This window comes from Marmota marmota, unplaced genomic scaffold (genome assembly GCF_001458135.2).
Source record: "Marmota marmota marmota unplaced genomic scaffold, marMar, whole genome shotgun sequence".
Classification (NCBI taxonomy): domain Eukaryota; kingdom Metazoa; phylum Chordata; class Mammalia; order Rodentia; family Sciuridae; genus Marmota; species Marmota marmota.
Window position 1 is genome coordinate 1467695 of NW_026000185.1, and position 20237 is coordinate 1487931.

The 20237-nt window shown below is 49.9% G+C and overlaps 1 protein-coding gene across 1 annotated transcript in view; it reads left to right on the plus strand.

The window, feature by feature from the left end:
* Window positions 1-20237, plus strand: part of Grin2a (glutamate ionotropic receptor NMDA type subunit 2A) — a 324945-nt gene that overhangs the window by 291755 nt on the left and 12953 nt on the right. The window contains exon 13 of the mRNA XM_015490728.2: window positions 16138-16376. Within this exon, the coding sequence (XP_015346214.1) occupies window positions 16138-16376 (239 nt within the window). The remainder of the gene's footprint in view (window positions 1-16137; window positions 16377-20237) is intronic.

Genomic DNA, 20237 nt, shown 5'->3' on the forward strand with positions numbered 1-20237 from the left:
CCCTTTAAAAATGGAATTTGTACTAATTAAAATAATAGTAATAACAGTAGGTAGATCAGTAGAGTAAGCAAGATCACAGGGAGGGAGGAGGGGGGGAATGAGATTGATCAAATTCTGTTGTGTTCATATATGAACGAGGCATAACAAACCCCAGTACTATATGGAATTGCAGTGCACCAATTTAAAAAGCACAAAAAATGAGTCCAACTTCTCCTAACCCCACTTCTGAAGACCCCTGGGCTAGACGCCCTGCCTGTCGACCCCCTGAGCTCCGAGCTCCTGGCATCCTGTGGCATGTAGCAAAGCAAAAGATGCAGAAGGCCCACGAGGAGGCTCTCTTGGTCCGTAGCAGCGTGATCTTGGCCACATCAACTGCTCTTGAGTATCAATTTCCCCATCTCTAAATCAGAGTTGTTTGCAGATTCAGTGTAAAAACAAAGAAACTTGCCCAATCAATGAGAAATTAAAAGGGAAACTTAAAAATCCCTTGAGACAATTAAAAATGCAAGTGTGACATGTCCAAAACCTAGAGGCTGCAGTCCAGGAAGTCCCTGGGCGGAAGCTCCCGGGGATGAATGCCCGCTTCGGAAAAGGAGAAGGACCTCCAAGAAACCAGCCCGCGGCCTGGCCTGCATGAACATCTGCTGCTTTGCTCCACCCAGGTCTCCTGGCCACTGGGGCTGCGTTCTCTGTCCCTGGGGTGCACCCTGTTCATGACCTCGCCCCCTCCCCCAAGACTCAATGGGCCTGGCACACAGTAGGCACTCAGTTAAATTCACTCAGTGGCTGGATAATGAGTAGACGATTTGACGGTGCTGCTGTTGGGAATTTGCGGGAGTGGTTTGTCGGTTGGATATCTTCCTGATGTGCAGGGTATTATTTTCTTGAGAAAGGGACATCAGGTGCCTGTAGGGAGAGAGATACGAGGAGGCAATCGCTAGATGCTGTCCCATCTGACAGTCTTCCAGAACACCTGTATGCACCCTAGACAGAGACCAATTCCTCCCTGTCGAGTTGATGTACTATTGTAGTCAAACACCCCGTTTGATTCCATCCTTCTAACAGCCCTCTGGGATGGCTGAAAGTGGTGCTGTTTCCTCGGCTTTTAGAACTTGGGTGGATCATAAATCGCCCCCAAGGCCATTCACAGGGAAGCTGAAGCCCAGACAGGGTGGACATGACCTCACCCAGGTTGACAGTGAAGAGCGGCAGCGTGGGGCTGAAACCCAGACTCCTGCCTCCTGGACCAAGTAGGTGTTGGGGAGCACGTGAAGGGACTTGGGACGCTGCCCTGCTCCTCTGGGGGAAGACCTGCCCCCTGGGGCAGGAGCAAGGGGCGGGGAGGACAGACACAGGGGACTCAGTCCAAACCATGAAACCTCCAGAAGAATGAGCGCTGCGGTCTCCCGGGTGACTCTCCTTCCCCAGAACATAGCGGAGGAGGGCAGGAGAGACAGCGAGGACCGAGGACATGGCCTTGCTCAGCTCAGGCACCACCCGAGGGGCCACAGGCACAGTCCACAGGCAGGACATCCTCAGGGCGCACACATGGTTTGTTTGCTTATCTGTTTGGACAAACCCACCCTGCTCACGTCGTCATGCTGTCCTGCCACTCTGCAACCCGAGCCCAGCCCCATCCCTTCCCCAAGGAGGCGCTGGCGAAGCAAAGCCCCGTGGCGCCATCTCTGATTTCTGTGTCCTTCACTGATGTGGTTTTGCGTGTTGCGATGTCATTAGCATGACAGAGGACTCGGAAGCTTTGACAACTCCAGCTGCATTTCAGTCAGATCTTCTGTCAAAGGAGCTTGAACCCCCGCTGTGCTGGAGGCTGAAGTGACTCCTGTGGTCTCCCAGAGTCTAAGCACTTGGGGTTTACTTCTGTTTCTCTCCCTCTCTCTCTCTCCCTCTCTCTCTCTCTCTCTCTCTCCATGCACGAACATATTTCATATATCTCATCAACCAACTCTTGTTTTCCAAATTCTGTAACTTGAGACAGGCATCTCACTAAGTGTCAGTCACGGAAGCCGGACTCATGGCTACTCCATTTCCACAAGTTCAAAGCTGGCTTCTGGGTTGTAGGATTCGGTATCTGTAATCGTGATCCTGGTAGAGAGTATAATCCTGGCCAGGGATTATACCTGGGCAGCCAGCAGTTGGGGGCCTGAGGAAGAAATGTGTGCTTCACCCTGCTGGGTTGTAATTAAGGAGAAAATGGTTTCCTCAGGTCAGCAAACACCCGTGGCCACGTCTAGCCACAGCCTGCTTTTTGTGGGGGGAGTTGAGAGATTGAACCCAGGGACACTTAACCACTGAGGCACATCCCCAGTCCTTTCTTTATATTTTGTTTAGAGACAGGGTCTCACTGGGTTGCTTAGGGCCTTGCTAAGTTGCTGAGGCTGGCTTTGAACTCGTGATCCTCCTGCCTCAGCCTCCCGAGCCTCTGGGATGACAGGCTCCACCACGCCCTGTGACCCACAGCCTGATTTTGAAAGTGAAGTCCTATGGAAAGCCAGGCCCCGACATGCCTTCAGGCACCATGCCCTGCCCCGTCGCAGCCCAGCTGAGCAGTCACGACAGAGAGGACAGTGTTTCCTCGAGGCCCTGTACAGAGGAGGCCGATGACACTTGATGTGGACTCTCTGGGGAAACACAGAAGGGCTGAGGGGACTGAAAGCCGTCGTCCTCCCCGTTCTCCTGGGGAAGAGGAGAGACCGAAGACAGAGCGGGGCAGGAGGGGAGGAAGGAGGGCCAGAGAGAGATGAGGGGAAGAGAGGAGTGAGAGGAGGGAGAAGATGATGGAGGACAGAGGAGAAAGCAGCATCAGGAAGGAAGGAGAGAGGAAGGGGGGAGGAGAAGCAAGCTGGGAAAGGAAGGGGGGGTCTGCGGGGGCTCAGGCAGCAGCCAGCCTGGGCGGGTCTATCCCTGAGCAGTGGACCACGTTGCAGAGGAAGCCGAGGGGCTCTCCGAGGGTCCAGGGTCCAACCCGGCTCCAGGGTGGTGCAAGGCACAGGCCATGCTGACTGGCCCTGCCTGGACAGGGCTCATCTGTCCCCCACTGGCTTCCCCCGCCAGCAGTTTTTCCTGACATGGGTCCCTGTGTCCTCAGATGACTCAGCAACACTGGATTGCAACCAGCAGCCTCCGAGCATTTAACGAGATAAATGCAAAATAAGGACAGGGGCGGGTTTGGGGGGAGAGGAGGCACAGAGAAGCGGAGCCTTCTTTGAGGGGGTGTTTCCAGTTCTTTAAATGAAAATACTTTCCAGCTACCATCATCTTTGTTTTTTAATAGATATTTCTGATGACAATCATGCTTCCGGAGGGCTAGCCATGTATTAATATGTATTAATTCTGTTTCGTCCCATAGTGACTAAATGGATGAAGAGCGTCCCTGTTTGTCCCTATTTACAGATGAGGAAACTGAGGCATAGGTAGGTTCAGGGAGGTGTGCAGGATCACCTGGCTGCTGGGATTGGTGCCTGTGCTGGAGGGCCCGGATCTTTCTTTAAACACCAGGCAGATTGGCAACTCCATTAGCCTTGATGCCCACGTAGACATCCCGTAAGGCAGCTGCTCTCATCTGGTGAAGGGCCAAGCTGTGATTTAAATGCAGATCCGCCAGACCCCAGATTGCAGGCTCCTTCCCCGCTTACTGATGGAGCAGTATGGGCTGTGGGTGACAACTTGGTGACAGAGGCGGAGGGTGGGAGAGAAAGTGACCTGCACTGGGTTTCCATGTCCAGGTGAAGGAGACTTGTCCAGGCCTCAGCCCCAGCGCCATGGGAAGAGACGCAGCCTAATTTCTGAGATCATTCAACCCTGGCAGTTGGGGAAAACGCAGGACCCAGAAGCAAGAGATGAGCAGGAAGGAGACAAGGACAGAATGTGATTAGGGAGGCCCGATGCTTGGCTGCTCCCAGGTCCACAGAGACCCGTCTTGGTTCTGGAATCGCTTGCTTCCCACAGAGCTCCTGGGCGCTGCCTAATCCCCAGCATTCCACCGAGGGATTGTTCCTGGCTAAACATGTTTTAGTCACATGGAGACTTCAAAGGCAGAAGTCACAGTTTGGGCTGAGGGTAGCTCCTCTGTAGACCAAATTAGCAAGGACTGGGTGCCAGCTGCACAGCCCCCGGACTTACTGGTCCACTTTCTCATTCATTCCCCCTCTGGTCATTCATGCAACAAAGAATAACCGCGCATTGAAGGTCTGTGGGCTGGGATGTCCCCGTGATGCCGTGTTCCTGCTGTCTGGCCCTTCCTTGCTAAGACACTCTGAACTTTTTATGTGCAGTGCAATCACCGGGAAGTCTGTGAGAATACGCCTAATTTCCACCCCTCCACCCCTTTCTGGGGCACTTGTTCCCATTCTCTCTGGGTGATTCTAATCCACAGTAAGATTTAAGAGTCAGTCTTTAGAAGAACCGCATTTTGCGTTTAGAAACATCTGATTCTCTGGTAGGTGTTAGATACAAGTGTCAGCAGCCAGCAGCCCACTCTGTGGAGCCATGGTTTTGGATCTTTGCTCCCCGTTTGGTACATGGTCCTTCTCGGGGCGCCTCACTGGATTTACACAGAGACCTTGGTGATCCTGAAACCTGGAGCAACGTAGGGTCTAGAACTTTTAAGCATCAGCCCATGCAGCAGCCGTAATAGAGAGCAGGTAACATCGGGGTAGAGCAGGAAAGGGAGAAGTCAACAGACCCAAGTGTTAGGCTTCCTCATCAGCAAGGATCGGAGCAGACACAGAGTTCCTCACTGCTCCAGGGATTTCGCTTCCATTTGTGGAGCATAACAGTGATAAAGAGGACCAGGCAGGAGTGAGAGCTCCTCATCTGGACAGGGACTGAGCCAGGCCTTCTATTGATTAAATCAGACCTGGAACTGGATTTGGACACCATGGCCCTCCAATTCCTTGCACGTGAGGATTTGGCCCCTTTGGGACCCAGGATCTGTGAGGCTCAGGATCAACATAACAATGGACTGAGCGATTTTTCATATGGATTTCTTTATTGCTCAGGGCGGCTGGCTTTCCCACACACAGAGACCTCAGCTCTGCCCCAAAACATGAGCTTTCTTGGTATACGCTCAAGGGGGCTAGTGATCAATGGCGATGTCACGCCCCAGCCACTAAGTTATCTTGACCTTCCTCCAACCCAAAAAACTATGTCAGGGCAAGCTATTCACTCAGAAAAGCGATGTTTTTCCAAAGGAAATGTGTCAGTTCTAAGCATAGATCAGCAATAAAGGGCTTAACTGCCTCTTCATTGGCCTGTGACCAGATGGAACCACAAAAATCAGACTGTTTATCTCCCTCCTGGTTTAACCAGAGACGTATTCAGAATAATGATGGAACAGTAGTTACTTAAGAGACAGATAAAGTCCATGAATATCCTGGAGGCCATTGACTCTCCCTCCGTGCTGCTGGAGCTCTGAGGGTTTTCACTGGCGGAAGTTCCCGACCAATTTCCCAATTTCCTTGAGCTGCGAGCTGCAGTGCCGTCTGACACCAGGACCCGGCAAGGTCAGCGGGGCCAATCCTGAGCCTGGCAAGCAGCCACTTAAGCCAGAGAAAGTCAGATGTCAGGAGAACCTTCAAAGAGGGAAGAAGTGGGAATGAATGGCTTGCTTGTAAGTCAGCGGTACCACACGTCCCAGGCAAGGTCCTGGGGTAGGACAGATAGTGGCCCCAATCCCTCCCACTGTGTGACATGCAGACACTTTCATTTGGAAAGGCACGCTCCTGTATGTGAAAAAAACACATGAACACTTACCCCATCATGATTTCAATCATGTCTAGTTTTGTGAGCTCTGAAGATTCTTTCACAGTTGTTTTGTTCACATGTTCACTTACCAGTTTGGGAACATGCCTAGGAATGAAACCAATGTGTCACACAGTGTGCACACACTCAGATTTACTAGAGTAGCAATCAGCTTATATATTACCTCGTGATCCCTGTTCCCCAGAGACGCATTTCTTTAAGAAATTATATTTTTTAGCTGGATTTGCTTGTATATCTTCCATTTTCATTTGTTATATTTCAAACATTTTATTTTGCTCTATTGTATATGGCTCACAATTATTTCAGTTTTTTTTTTTTTTTTGCATAAAATGCCAACGTTCAACCAGAAGCCGTTACATGATGTTTTTTATGTTAAACACTGTGATGTTGTGTTGGTATGTAATGATAGAAGAAGGGCTTCGTGCCAATTGCTTTCTTTCTTTCTTTCTTTCTTTCTTTCTTTCTTTCTTTCTTTCTTTTTAATTGTCTATGCGCAACCAACTCTTGGATGTAGAATTTGAAGGGTTGGTAGTGACGCTAACATCTCTAGGAGTTTTCCTATAGGGTGTCCAAATGTCCAGAATGTTTGTTCCCATCCAAAGCACTACTAATAATGAACTGGGTACCACCTTGACAATGACCTAGCAGCACTGACACCGTGGTCCTCTTTGCCATCTTAGGATGGGAAATGGGTTATTTCAGGGTGGCCTCAATTTGAATGTTGTAATTTTAGTGAATGTTGTACATATCTTAGTGCCTTCTTAAAACTTTGGTTGCAATATTTCATGCAAAAAAAGGCCATTCCCACAGCAACATGAGGTGAACGTAGGTACGGAGGCTTTGGGATTGCCTTTGAGAACTGACCTTTACCAACTGTGTGACCTTGACCTATGAAAGTTGTCAGCCTTTTGGAAGGGCCACTTCCTTCCTCTGTTATTGTGGATCATAATCATGCAGAACTGAGTTTTCTAACGCAGAAGATTGGCTTGGTGTGTCACTCACCTCACAGTTGAGTACTTGAAATGATCTACAGATAACAGTGCTGAGGATCCCCCTAAACAGGGATCCATTTTCATTCACACACATAGGTTTTTTTGAATGTCATTTTCTTTTGTTTGATTGCTTCATCAGTGTTCTGCCACCGGTGGCCCCTGTGCCTTTGCCTGTTGGTGGAGAGAGGCTCTGTTGGAGTGTGGCTCAGGGCCCGTGGCTGCCTCGGGTGGAGGCATAGTGGAGACCCGGTGGCCACAGAGTAGAGCCTCTTCACTAACTGGCCCTTTACAGAAAAAGACGTCTGGCCTCTGGTTTAAATGGTAAAAGTGAAACGTGTACTTCTGAAATAATTCCAATAATATGGGAGACTGGGGTTAAACATAGCTCCTCCCCCTAGTCCTTCAAGTCTCTCTCTCTCACTGTTAGAAAATCGCACATTAAAAAAAAAAGGTTCCGTTCTTTCTGATTTAGACAGTCTGTTCCCTCTCTTTTCTGGTTACTCACTCTTCCTTATTATCCCTCCTAACAGGAGCCTATTCCTCTCCTGGACCCGTCCTTTCTCTCTCTTTTTCTTTCTTTTTTGGTGTCTTCTGGGAACTACAACATTCTTTCATCATATTACTCCAGCCCCAACGCCCGGTTAATTTTCATACCACATTCAACCGCCACCCAGATGGACAGGCACAACGTGGCCCCAGAAAGCTCCCTCCTGCCCCGTGGGCCGGACTCTTTCCCCGGGGAGTCACCGCTCGGCCCTCCACGGCTGGGATAGATGTTGCCTTGAACTTCCTATCAATGGTGGATCCTCCAACATGTCTCACTAATGTCTTTCACAGTGTCTATACCCATAGCTCATTTTCTATTGTTGTGCAACAGCCCATTGGAGAAATTTGCTACAATTTATTCATCCATTTTGCGGTTGATGGACATTTCAATCATGTCTAGTTTTGTGAGCTCTGAACATTCTTTGACAGTTGTTTTGTTCACATGGTCACTTACCAGTTTGGGAATATGCCTGGGAATGGAACCAATGCGTCACAGACTGTGCACACACTCAGATTTACAGAGTAGCAACCAGTTTCCAAAAGGGGTGCAGCCAGTTGGCTCCCCCCATGGTGCACGTGGCTCCCCCCATCAGAGGCCCTGTTTCTCCTTCCTGCCTTAGAAGGAGCTCTAGGCTCCGTATAACTGAATTCCAGGGCGCTCATCCGCGGTGTGCGGCTGGATGTGGGATCATCAGATCCCCTGGTGCATCTCAGGTGCGGATTTGTCGAGCGGAGCCGGGACCTTGCGTCTGCTTCACATACTGAGCTGGAATCTGAGTCCAGAGACTCCCCTCTGCCCCTGGCTCAGGCCTGGGAGAAAGAGGAGGAGCCAGAGGCACACCTTGATCAGAGGGAGAGCCGAGAGCCCTCTAGGGTCCTAACCCAGCCCTGCCCTCAGCCCACCAGTCTCCATGGACAAAACAGGGGCTACCCTCTGCCTCGTTATGGGTGGTGCCGGCAACAGGGACGGGGCCTGTTTCTCCCTTTCTGTCCACTCCCCACCCCTTCCTGCTTCTCTCCCCTGCTGTCCCCTCCCTCCTTCTTCCTCTTCGTCTTCATCCACAGCCGAGACTGGAGAGCCCCCTGAGCTCCCTGCACTGTCCTGGGCAGCGGGGATGGACATGAAATGGCAGAGAGCCAACTCGGTATGGATTTTACAGCCCCGGGGAGCCTGTTGTCAACACTTCAATAAAAAAGGAATTGAAACGCAGTGAGGTCATTGTATTTGCTGAAAGAAAGGAGATATTTCTTGGCATGGGAGATGGGATTATCGCTATCCTTTTTCATCTGGTGTCGACAATCTTTTAAATACAAGGACCCCTTTGTGATATTAAAAAGTCCTCACGCCTTGGCGGGATGCGTCACAAGATTGTGAGGACAATTGACTGAAAAAAATGTGCCGTGTCAAAAAGTCACTGTGACTTCACGGAGGCTCACACATGCACAGGGCTTTCAGGTCATACTGGCCTGATCGTCTCTCCCCGTGGGAGGCACGTTGGTTAAGGAGGCCCCAGAAGGGCTTGGTGCACACAGAATTTCAGAGACTTCCAACAAATTCTCTTCCGTCTGGCTTCAGAGATTTATTTCTCTCCACTCCATCCTCTTATGGAAAACTGGGACCACGCTTTCCCAGTCCTCTCTCTTCTTTTTAACTGGTCTTCTCCAAGAGATACAAGATGGGGACACGTGGACAGCAAATGACTGGACTCCACCTGGCACGGTTGGTCAAATGGCCTGGGAAGTCTAGCCAGGTGGCAACAGGCCCCAGTGAACCCCATGGTGCTCCAGTTCCGTCCTGGGGAGAAGCCTCAGTCGGAAGGTGGTGACGAGCGTTTGTGCCTGAGACAGCTTGTCTGCGTCTAACTGGATACAGTTAAGCCGAGCCCTATTTTTATTTCAGTTTTGTGGCTTCTCAGCATTATACAGAAATGGAATATTCTGACATTTAAATAAGGAATATTTATCTTCCGAATCCAGTCTGCTTGTGTCTGGAGTCTTGTTCTATTCCCCATCGCCACCAACATCCCAGGTATTTTTTTTTTTTTCTCTTCCGCAAACTGCAGCGGCCCTCTGAGATTCTAGGCCCAGCGGTCACAGACTCCAGAATACTATTCCAGACCCAAGGTCACATGGGTTTTATCTTTCTCTTATTTATCAGACGAGTCGGTTTTGTTTTCTGGATTGGGGGAGGTTGTATATTTGTCTTTGTTTCTTTGTAAAGAGAACTTCAGGTGTGGAGTCCCCGCAGGGAAGAAAGGGTGAGTTTCCTGGAGACTGGCTTGACTCTGGCTTTGAGTCTGGAGGGTGCAGTAACTAAAGCCAAGCCCCCAGGTCAGTGGTCACATCGGACTGACCTCACCCTGCTCTGAGGCCACAGACTAGATCCCCAGACCTGACCAGCAGCTCCTTCCATATGCAGGGCAACTGGGCAAGAGAGGACCTTCCCCCGTCCCTGGGCCCCGGCTATCCTCACTCCCAGGGCTGCGGATTCATCCCCACACCTGATCTTGTTGAGAATGGTAGACTGGCACGAATCTGTGCCCTAGAATGTCCACAAAGAAAGTTGTCACTTGGCCATTTCCGATTCCAGGTGGGCTTCTCAAAGTGCCCAGCAGGGCCATTTCCCCTCGTGGTGCTCTGGCAGATCCTCCCGGAACAGCAGCACCATCATCCGACGTCGCCCAGGTACAGATGGCTGTCTGCTCCCCGTGGGCACCACCAGAGTCCACGGCCGGGATCTTGGAGTGGACCTTGCTTTCCCTGAGAGTCAGCCCTGATCCCTGGGTCTGGGGACTCTTCCTGACCCTTTTGCTGGGACTTGGCCTTCCTTGATGGCTTCCTCTCTCGCTGATCCCCAGACCTGTGGGTCACAGGCTAGTAACGGACAGAGGAATCTTGTGATTTCATAAACCACAACTACGTGCCAAGACTTGTGCCAGAGATGCAAGAAGCATAAGGCAAAACCACCTTTGATTGATGGAGACATAGAGCAAGTGATGGCTGGACTCCATGGTGACAGGTTCTGTACTGAAGAAACACCTGGGGTGTTAGGGCAGGAGAAATCAGTGTCCTGCCTACGTTCCCTTGTACCCAGGAGAGACTTCCTGGGGGCTCAGACCTGAGTGCAGGTGACTAAGCCACAGAGGTCATCGCCCAGTTCTCAGCACAGTGCTGCATACCTGGTGACATCGATGACACCTTACAGGGAATCCTTGTCAGCAGTAGTCTCTTGCAAGTGGGTTTCTACCAGTCACTGTCTCTCCTGGGAGTAGAAGGGCTTACTCTGAGTACTCTGTCTCTGAGATCAGGATGAGACTGTAATAATGACTGTTCTCCAATAGAAGAGTGATCATCTTCCGCACTGCAGCACGGTTTGAAAGAACCATTGGCAGAGTTTTCTTGATCTACAGCAGGACTTGCATCCGGGTGTTCACTATGGAAACACATTCGGCGCCCTCTTGTTCCTAGGATGTCCCAGACTCCTCAGCTCAAAAGCTGAAGCTTTGCATTCTCACTCCTGCCCTTTGGGCCCCTCTTTTAATCCCTCTTCCTTCCCCCAAATCTGAGCTACTCTCTGATCTCAAAACATTCCATGTGTCTTCCTGCCTCCAGCTCGATGCCCATCCAACCATCTGTGCACTCTGTAACTGCTGGTGTGCAGGACTGGGACTTCCACAGGACTCTGACCTCTCAGAGGCCAAAGGTCACGTTACTTACCTCTACCTGAAAATGCATGGGCCTTGGAATGTTCTTCCCCAGGGGATGAGTGAAGGAGTGAGCGGATGAAGGAGTGAATAAACAAGTAAACACACACACACACATACACACGGAATCCTCTGATGAACAAAGGCATTAGCTTTCTTGATCAAATTTGAGACAGAACCTCAAACCCAGTTTCTCAGTCGCACACAATCACTTTTTATAGCATTACTGCCTAGGATCAAGTGCCTTGGCCAGAAACCAAGAAAAACTATCTAGATGGCTTCCTGCAAGGATATACGTCGAGGTTGATTTTTAAAAAATGTTCCAGCAAATTTCCTGGGTTCTGGACAAAGCCTAAAGGTTCAAACTGGATTTTTCCCGGCTGACCTCGGGGAACAGTGTTCAGGAGACCTGGAGGCTTGTCACGTTGCTCCCATAGAGTCCCTTCAGGAAGCAGTCCCTTAGCTCTTGGACAGTCCTGTGGAGTAGATGACATCTAATCTGCAGGTGCTGGGAAGGAGTCTGAGGGCCGAGCAGGAGCTGACTGCTGGTACTTGGTGGAGAGCAGAGTCTTCTCGGAGCCTCTCCCCTGGACAGGCCTCCTCGGTGCTGACTTTTGTGGTCCATCCTATATTTTCTACCTAAAGCATCTTGCGATTTGCTGGGCTGGATCTAGCTGAATGCTCAATCGCTCCTTTTTGCAAATGTGAAGCCCATGCCTTGTGCCTTACTGTGACTGGGTGGCTACTGGGGAATCCCGTGCCCCTGCACCAATCTGCACCATCTGTACCTGTTCTTCGGATTGACCTGTTCCTCTCTTGCCGCCTCTAGCAGTTATCACCCAAGCAGACGACGGAAAGAGTCTGAGACACCCAGCGCCGCCTCAGCTATCTGCACAAGCTCCTTCCTTCCTAGGTTTTGCACCTCTCTGGCTTTTGAAGGTGCCAACATCAGGAGGGGAGAGGGCTGTGGCCCCTGCTCCCTGCACTGGACTTGCAGTCTCAGGATGCTGCGGAATTCAGAGCAGCAGGGATACCTGCGTTTGGCACCATCTTCTCCCTTGACCACAGACACACGAAGCACTGTTAACTCAGGTGTGATTTCCCAGGGGTGCAGAGGAGTTCTGCGAGTATTCACACGCTGTCTGTCATTAGAGGAGTAAACGGAAGAGGATCCAGTTCTGAGCCTTACATGGGGGATCTGTCTTCTCAAGAAGGGAGAGGGACACTATGGGTGCGACCCAGAGCCCCCAACCCAAGGCTCCGCCGGCTCCCAGCAGGGCACTTAGCTTGTGGCTTCCCAGCAAGAAGGAGTCGGCTTCCGGAAAGAGATTTAATTGTCCCATTTGTCAGCTCTGCTTCACGGGGTAACACTGACAAAGACTGTGACCTCTTTGCAATAGGAAAACGGACAGGACAGTGATCGGACAGACTCCTCTGTGGAAAATGACGTTGCATGCTCACCCAGCTGGGGGCTACACGCTTCACACACCGACCCTCGGGCCCTCTGCCCGGTTCCCCTTGGCAAGACCGCTCACCGAAGAGACCTGAACTTGTTTTTTGCAGTCCTGCCCAATATAAGCCTGGGGATAGAAGGAAAGAAACAGAAACAGGAAATATGGACTCAGTGCTTACTGTGTGCTGCAAGCCATGAGAAATATCAAAATCATAAAACATGGTCCCTGCTCTCCCTCAAGGAGATTACAATATACTTGAGTAAATTAAAAACGAAATAAGAAAGTATTTGAACTACAGTTCGGTACACTAGTCAGAGAGGGCCACGAGGCAAGGAATGATTAACTGGAAAATGATTGGAACAGGCTGTAATTGGAATTGAGAAATGGGAATTTGCTCTCTTTTTGGAATCCGGGCCCGGCTGGGCAAGTTGACTTATTATAAAGAAAGCTGTTGTGTGGGAAAAAGGGCAGAAGAAAATCCTTTGTATTTACATCCTGAAAAAAAAAATCGAGGTGATGTTTCTTGTACCTGGCGGCTGCTGCTGCAGGCTGACAAACTGGCTCTTTGGGGGATAAGAGTAAAGGACAGATGTGCTGGGAATCTTATGAGTCATGAGCAGAAGACCTATTTTTATGCCCTCATAAACTCCAAAGGGAGAGGGAAGTCAGCGTTGGGGAAGAGATGGCGGCGCTGGTCTGGGGAAGAGAGGAAGCTGTTATGTAAGCCTCAAGCAACATGGCGGACGCAGGGATTGGATTCAGCTCCTGGTGGTGCTGGGGGACAATGAAGTCATATTCGAGTCTCTGACGACACGTGTGACTGTGTACAAGTGCCGGGGGGCTGTTGGAAAGAAAGGAATTGAATCAAGATACCCCTTCCCATCCCTTGCCCTGTGCCACTGAAGAACAAGCCACCTTCTTTGTGGGTGAAGAACTTGTAAGGGGACAGGTTCCACATTTTTTCTCTTTCACAAATATGTATACTTTCCCTCTGATGAACAAATCTGAGACCTTAGTGAGTCACTTATTCTATGAAAAGGAAACTAGGAAAAATCTCTGTCCATCAAAGTGAAGGAAATGCAAGGAGGTTTGCCATCTGTTTGAAGCTTCTGAATGAGGAATTGAAACACAAATAAGTATTGGCCTCCAAAGGTCTGCTGTACACGTGGTGCAGTAATTGCATTTAAAAAAATTTTTTTTCCATACTGAAACTAGTACATTGAAAACCCCTGGAGATGTGGCAGAAGCAAACCCAGAACCCTCTGTAGAGACATTTCTATAACGCGGTGTTCTTGGGGGACTCGTGGTGGTGAGAGGGGGAGCAGCTCTGCAGAGGATCAGCTCCTGATCAGAAGCTACAAATGTCACAGGGAAGTAATCCACCATGAGTCGGCACACGCAGCAGACAGAGGATGAGAAGCTCGAGAACCAGTCGGTAAGATTATAAGTTTGAAACTGTTAAATACATAAAAGTTTTAAAAATCACGACGACGGAGTGCGACATCATGACAAAAAGATCAGGCAGAACTGTAAGAAAGCCAAAAACAAAACAAAACAAAACAAAAACAATGAATGCCCCAGTTAAAATAAGTAGATCAGAATTGAAACATAAAGCCGAATATCACAATGAAAGAACAAGTGAACTGGAAGATGGATCCATGGGCATCATCCAAGAGCAGCCCAGAGAGAAAGGAATAGAGATATTAAAACAAGGTTAGTAACCTAGAAGGTAGAACAAGAAAGCCCAGAATATTTTAAAAATTTTCAGAAAAAAAGAGAGAATTATCATAGGTCATTAGGGAATTGTCCATTAAAGCAAAACACCCCAATTAAACAAGATAGCATTACACCCCCATGAAAATGGCAAAAATCCTGAATGCCCACGGCACCAGTCAATGCTGGTGAGGACGTGGATCAGCAGGAACTCTTGTTCCTTGATGGCAGGAGTGGAAAAGGGGACAGCCACTTTGGAATAGAGGTCACACTTTCCCAAAGCTAGACAGAGTCTCACCTTACAACCCAGCAGGAATGCTCCCAAGTATTTGCCCATATGAGTTGAAAATAGGTCCCGAAAAACTGCACATAAATGTTTAGGGCAATTTTATCCGTAATGGCTCAAACTTCGAAATCACCAAGATGTCCTTAAAGTAAGTGGACGGATGAATACAGTGCCCATCCAGAGCATGGAATATTATTCACTAATAAACAGGAATGAGCTGTCAAGCCAGGAAAAGGTACAGAGGAATTAGAAATGCATGTTAATAGGTCAAAGAGGCCAGTCTGAAAAGGCCACATGCTGTACAATCAACTCATCGCTGTTCTCAGGCCTGGAATCACAAAGCTATAGAGACACTGAGGATCGGGGGTTACAAAGTGAAGTCCTCAGAAGCAATTCAAGAGAAAATATGGATCGCAAAGAAAGTAGCACCAATAAGATCAGCCGCCGTCTCACAACTGCAGTCCAAATCAGGAGGAAACTGGATGACATCTTCAAAGACTGGACCAAAAAAACTCTCTCAACTTAGATTCATATGTTCAAGTAATTCAAGAGCGAGAACAAAACAAGAGCAACACATGCTAACTTCACAAAACCAAAAGGACCCATTTGAGATCAATAATCATGATTCACCTCTTTAAAGGAGAATCAATGAAAACACTTGAAGTATTTATTTTCCTCCAAATGTCTCTTATCACATCTTGGAAATTACATATGCACATGTATGCATATAGCCGTAATCTGAATTTAACGTCACATGCATCTTCTTTGATTATTGGTATCCTTGAAAGATGATTTTTAAGGGCTGAATCATCGTCTTAAGTGCCATGGTTTAGTGAATTGCCCGACAGTCAGTGTAATTACCAGACGCTTAGATCAGAGAATTCCTCCCACATGACAAAGACAGAGGATGATGCTAAGCATGCCCACCAGTTTCCTCTCATTGAAAACCCCACCTGCTTCTCTAACTGCGACTGAAGGGAGGAGGTGTTTAGTTTGCAAGGGGCCATTCAGAGCCGGAGATGTCTTCTTCAATTGAAGTCTTGTGTCCCATGTATACTGCGGGTGGGTGGCTTTTTGGAGTAACTCTGGATGTTCTAAAGAGATGGGAAAGAAGGAACGGATCCATTCGGGGGCTGCCCTCCACCAGGCCCTGGGCAGGCATTCTCTCGGTGACAGTAAGGAGCAGCACAAGCTATTGTTTATGAGGACTGACTGGGAACAGGCACTTCAGGGTGCTCACCACGACTCCGAGCAGGGGCCATACATTCCACAGACGGCGTAACTGTGGCTCCAAGTCCACACAGCAGGCCAGCGACGAAGTCAGGTGGCAGTGAGGTCTGTCCGTGCAGCTTGCTGCTGGTCGGTCCCCACATCCTGCTCAGAGCTTGGGGGGGGGGGGTTCTGGGGCAGGGGTGGGTAAGCAAGTGGAAGAGCCTAGTAATGACCCAAACCAAACCAAAGCAGGCACCGAGCCCCGGTCTCTATTCTGGGCGCGGTTCCAATTTCACGGTGATGATAACAGGGGCCTCATCCTGGTTATCCTGACTTAGCAAGTGAGCGACCAGAGGGCCGTCTTGCCTCAAGGCCACACAGCTGTAGGTCACGCACTTCTGTCCCCAGCCCCTCTGGTCCTCACTGCCTGGGTGTTGTGTTCCTTTCAGGGGAGATGGAGGAGCTGGAGACTCTGTGGCTCACGGGGATCTGCCACAACGAGAAGAACGAGGTGATGAGCAGCCAGCTGGACATCGACAACATGGCGGGCGTGTTCTACATGCTGGCCGCCGCCATGGCCCTCAGCCTCATCACCTTCATCTGGGAGCACCTCTTCTACTGGAAGCTGCGCTTCTGCTTCACGGGCGTGTGCTCGGACCGGCCCGGGCTGCTCTTCTCCATCAGCAGGGTCAGTACCCCGGCTGGCGACGTCCTGGGGTAGCGGGCAGGTGCAGGAAGCCCAGGAATTCCAGAGGAGTGGGCGGATTTCACTTCTTTTGGGGTCTGCACATCCTCGCCTCCTCACCCTCCCGTCTTGGGTTTGTCAGAAAGGACCCGGGGTTCGTGCATGTCCAAGCCAGAGGTGCGAACTCAGAAAGGGAGTGAATGGGAATGGGGAGGCAGGCTGGGCCTGAGGGGAACAGCCCGGGTGAGACGAAGCACCCTGGCCAGATTGTGGCGTCTCCACGGAGAGCAGCAGGGAATCCGGAGACTGGGGCAAATCGCATGTTATCAACCTGAAGGAGGCAGCCATTCTCAGCTGCCCTCGGCGCTGTCTTACGGGAAGTATGGCCAACACTGTCAGGTATTCTACTTTCAAAAGAGAAAGTGTCCTCTGGTTTTATGTGAAACCGATTTTAAATATTAGTAACTAATTCATTTAAAAACCAGGGATCAACAAAGCCTCTCCACCTGTAGCCTCCATCCTAAGTACCCACATACGCCATCCAGTACGTAGACTTCTACTTCACTGTAACATGATTCGCACAACAAAACAGATCCACGTCACACGCCATGCAGCGTGCACAGACTTCAAACAAAACTACGTGCAACCCAGCAGAGCCTGGATGAAACAGAGACCTACAGCACAGAGGAACTCCATGCACATCCACCAGGAAATAGCACACGGCTCAACACAGAAAACTCAACACACACAACTCATCACACACAACTCAACACACACAGCTCAACACACACAGCTCAACACACACAACACACACAACTCAACACACACAGCTCAACACACACAACTCAACACACACAGCTCAACACACACACAACTCAACACACACAGCTCAACACACACAGCTCAGCACACACAGCTCAGCACACACAACAGCACAGGGTACACCCGCTGCAGTCAGCTCGCGTGCGACTCCTGGGAACCTCCTTTCCCACAGCTCAGTCTGGAAGGTATGCTTTCCCCTCAGTGTGCACGTGACGGAGTTCCTCCGTAATGGGGATGCTTGTATCAATGGAGCATTTCCACAGGCCAGGTGCATACAAGGACTTTGTGTCCTTCCTCTCACTTAATCTGCAATATAAAGGTGAGGAAGGTAGTGCTACTAGTCCCAGATGTGCAAATGGCAAAACTCGAAAGTGGAGGTTGAGAGAGTTCTCCCGGATCACACAGCCAGTAATGTGGAGACAGGGCTTGAATCCAGACGGTCAGGGGCAGCAAAAGCCCTCACTCTTCCACAAACAACAAACCATCAAATGTGAGCAACACAGGACATTTATATAGTTCATACCGTGAACACACATGTGCATGCAACTCACATAACATGCTCACACGTGTGCCACAACCTAGACACACCCCTACCTGTAATGTAAGAAATGCACATACCTGCATATTGTCCATGCATCTTCCAGTCAGTCTATCCACACATCTGTCCATCCATCCATCCATCCATTCTTTCATCTATACCTATTTCTTCCATTTACCACCTGATAGGTTTTTTCACCCTGAAAGAGCTTAATTGAGTTAGAATTTGAAATATGGTTTTAAAAAAAAAATTGTTTAAAAACATCTGATTTTATATGCTAATGTTCATTGGGAAAACTAAATAATCACTTTAAAATAAATTTGTGTATTCTTAGCATTTGGCGATTTTAAGAACTTTAGAGATTCGGAAGGTACACATTAGCTTAGCGAGAAAGATTTATTTTCTCCATTCAATAGCACTCCAAACTTGGGTTCTGTGCAAATACATACTTCCTAATTAGCTTGATGGCATCTAAACACACAGATTGCTTAAAAATAACAACGTGCATGCATATAGCTAGGTATTATGCCAACTTTAATTCTCCCAGCCAATTACCAAAGGCTTTTCATATCCAAATGATTCTGGGATTATCTTGAGCAAATGCACACTGTTGCGTTTGCTTGTAAACCCTGCTTGGTTTTGGAAGAGCATTTCCTCTACCCGAGAACCCCTGAAGGAAGTCAAGTTGATAGGATCATCATCACAAAAATGAGCTAAGTCCCTGGCCCCGGTTCCAAGCCTCCTGAGGGGTAGGAGAGGACAGGGAGCTAGGAGCAGGCTGTGTTGGTGTTGCTGCAGGTCCGAGGGAATCTGGCCACCCCCTGTAGGGGGAGAGGCCCCTGGTGCTATGTGAGCAGGGACTTCTGGATCCCCATGGGGACTCCCAGGTACCCTAACTGCTGTGTCCCCAAAGGCTGCGGGGAGCCCTCCTTGAGTACTGGCTCCCCTTCCCCCAAAATCTGTGTTTTAAAGTCAGGGTAACCTGATCTGTATGAGGAGGAAATTCTCGTTCTTATTAATACTTTCCTGCCTCTTTTTATTAGGGGAGCTCAGAATAGGCTGAGTCGGCTCTGAGTTGCCAAAAAATAAAAAGGTCCTTCCTTTCTGGTCAAGGGCTACCTCCACCGGCAGAGCTTGCCTCTCAGGCACGTCCACACATTCACCATCTTATGCCCACTCTGACTCACAGCACGGAGAGCAACGCCCAGGCATAACCCCGTTCACTGCGTCCATGCAATCTTTTGCTTAAAATAAAACAAAACCCCGCAGCAGGGAGTTTGCAGCAACAGCCGCACATAGTGTGTTCACTGCAGACCTGGGCCAGGGACGTCCCCTCCAAACTCTGCAGTCTCCACAGCACCCTGTGAGGCTGCCCCAATCCCACCCGTCCTGCAGTGGGAGGCTGAGGCTCCAAAGGCCAGAGTGGGACCTTGGGCTTCACTGTTTCCTGAAATAACAGGGCTCTGCACACTTCACCCAGAGGCTGGACAAAGGCACGGAAGAGAGAGATCTGCCTCTCAGGCAGAGTTGGTCACATGCATCAGTCTGCTTCAGAGTTTGGGCTCCTTTCTAAGGATGCTGATCCCTAATGCTCTGAGATTTACATCGCCCCAAGGCAGACATTCTCTGCATAGATCCTAGATCTTCTCATCACCAGTTCTCCTTTGAGCACAGTGAACACCCAGCCAATAGACGTGAAGCCCTCGGCTCTCAGCGGGCAGCCCCACCCCTCCCCGCAGGCTGCACATCCTGAGATACTCTAGAGGGCGCAGCGCCAATCCCACCCGAGTTACAGCACCCGAGGCCCTGCCAAGGGGTGGGTCCCAGGGGTCCCAGGCCCCCGACTCTTCCAGTTTTCCTGTGATATGCTCTTGTCCTCCTGGGCAGTGCATCTGGAAGGCCAGTCAACTCATTTGGTGGATGCGGTCATCCAAACCTGGCTGGTCCTTCCCTCTGCCTCCTGTGCCTGGGACCTGCCTTAGCAGTGTCTCATTAGTCCTGGGAAGCCGAAAGCAGCCACCACCCACCTACTGCAACAGCCCAGCTCCTCCCAGCACCACGGTGGCCAGCTCATCCTGGCCGGTGGGAGCAGATTGCTCTGAGGGAGAAGGGAGGGAGGAAAGTTCTAGACTCTCCAGGCGGAGAAAGGGAGCTGGTTAAAATAAAACTGCAAATTTAGAAAAAAACAAATTAAACTAGTGTTTTCATAATGTTGAGAACAAGAAGGAAAAGCGCAGTCATCAGCCGATTCTGACGTCAGGAAGCAACTGATCTCCATCTAGAGGAGCAGCACCCCCCTAGGCCAGAGCTAAGGAGCAGCACCCCCCTAGGCCAGAGCTAAGATGGTTATATCACTAAACCGGGCAAGGAGTCACAGGTGAGCGTGCAGGTTAGGTGGCACCTGGGACATTGCAGGACTGTCACACCCACCGTGTGGATGCTCCAGAGCCCTTCCAGCGGTGAGGAGGATGAGCAGCCAAGTACACAGGCCCCAGAGGGGGGTG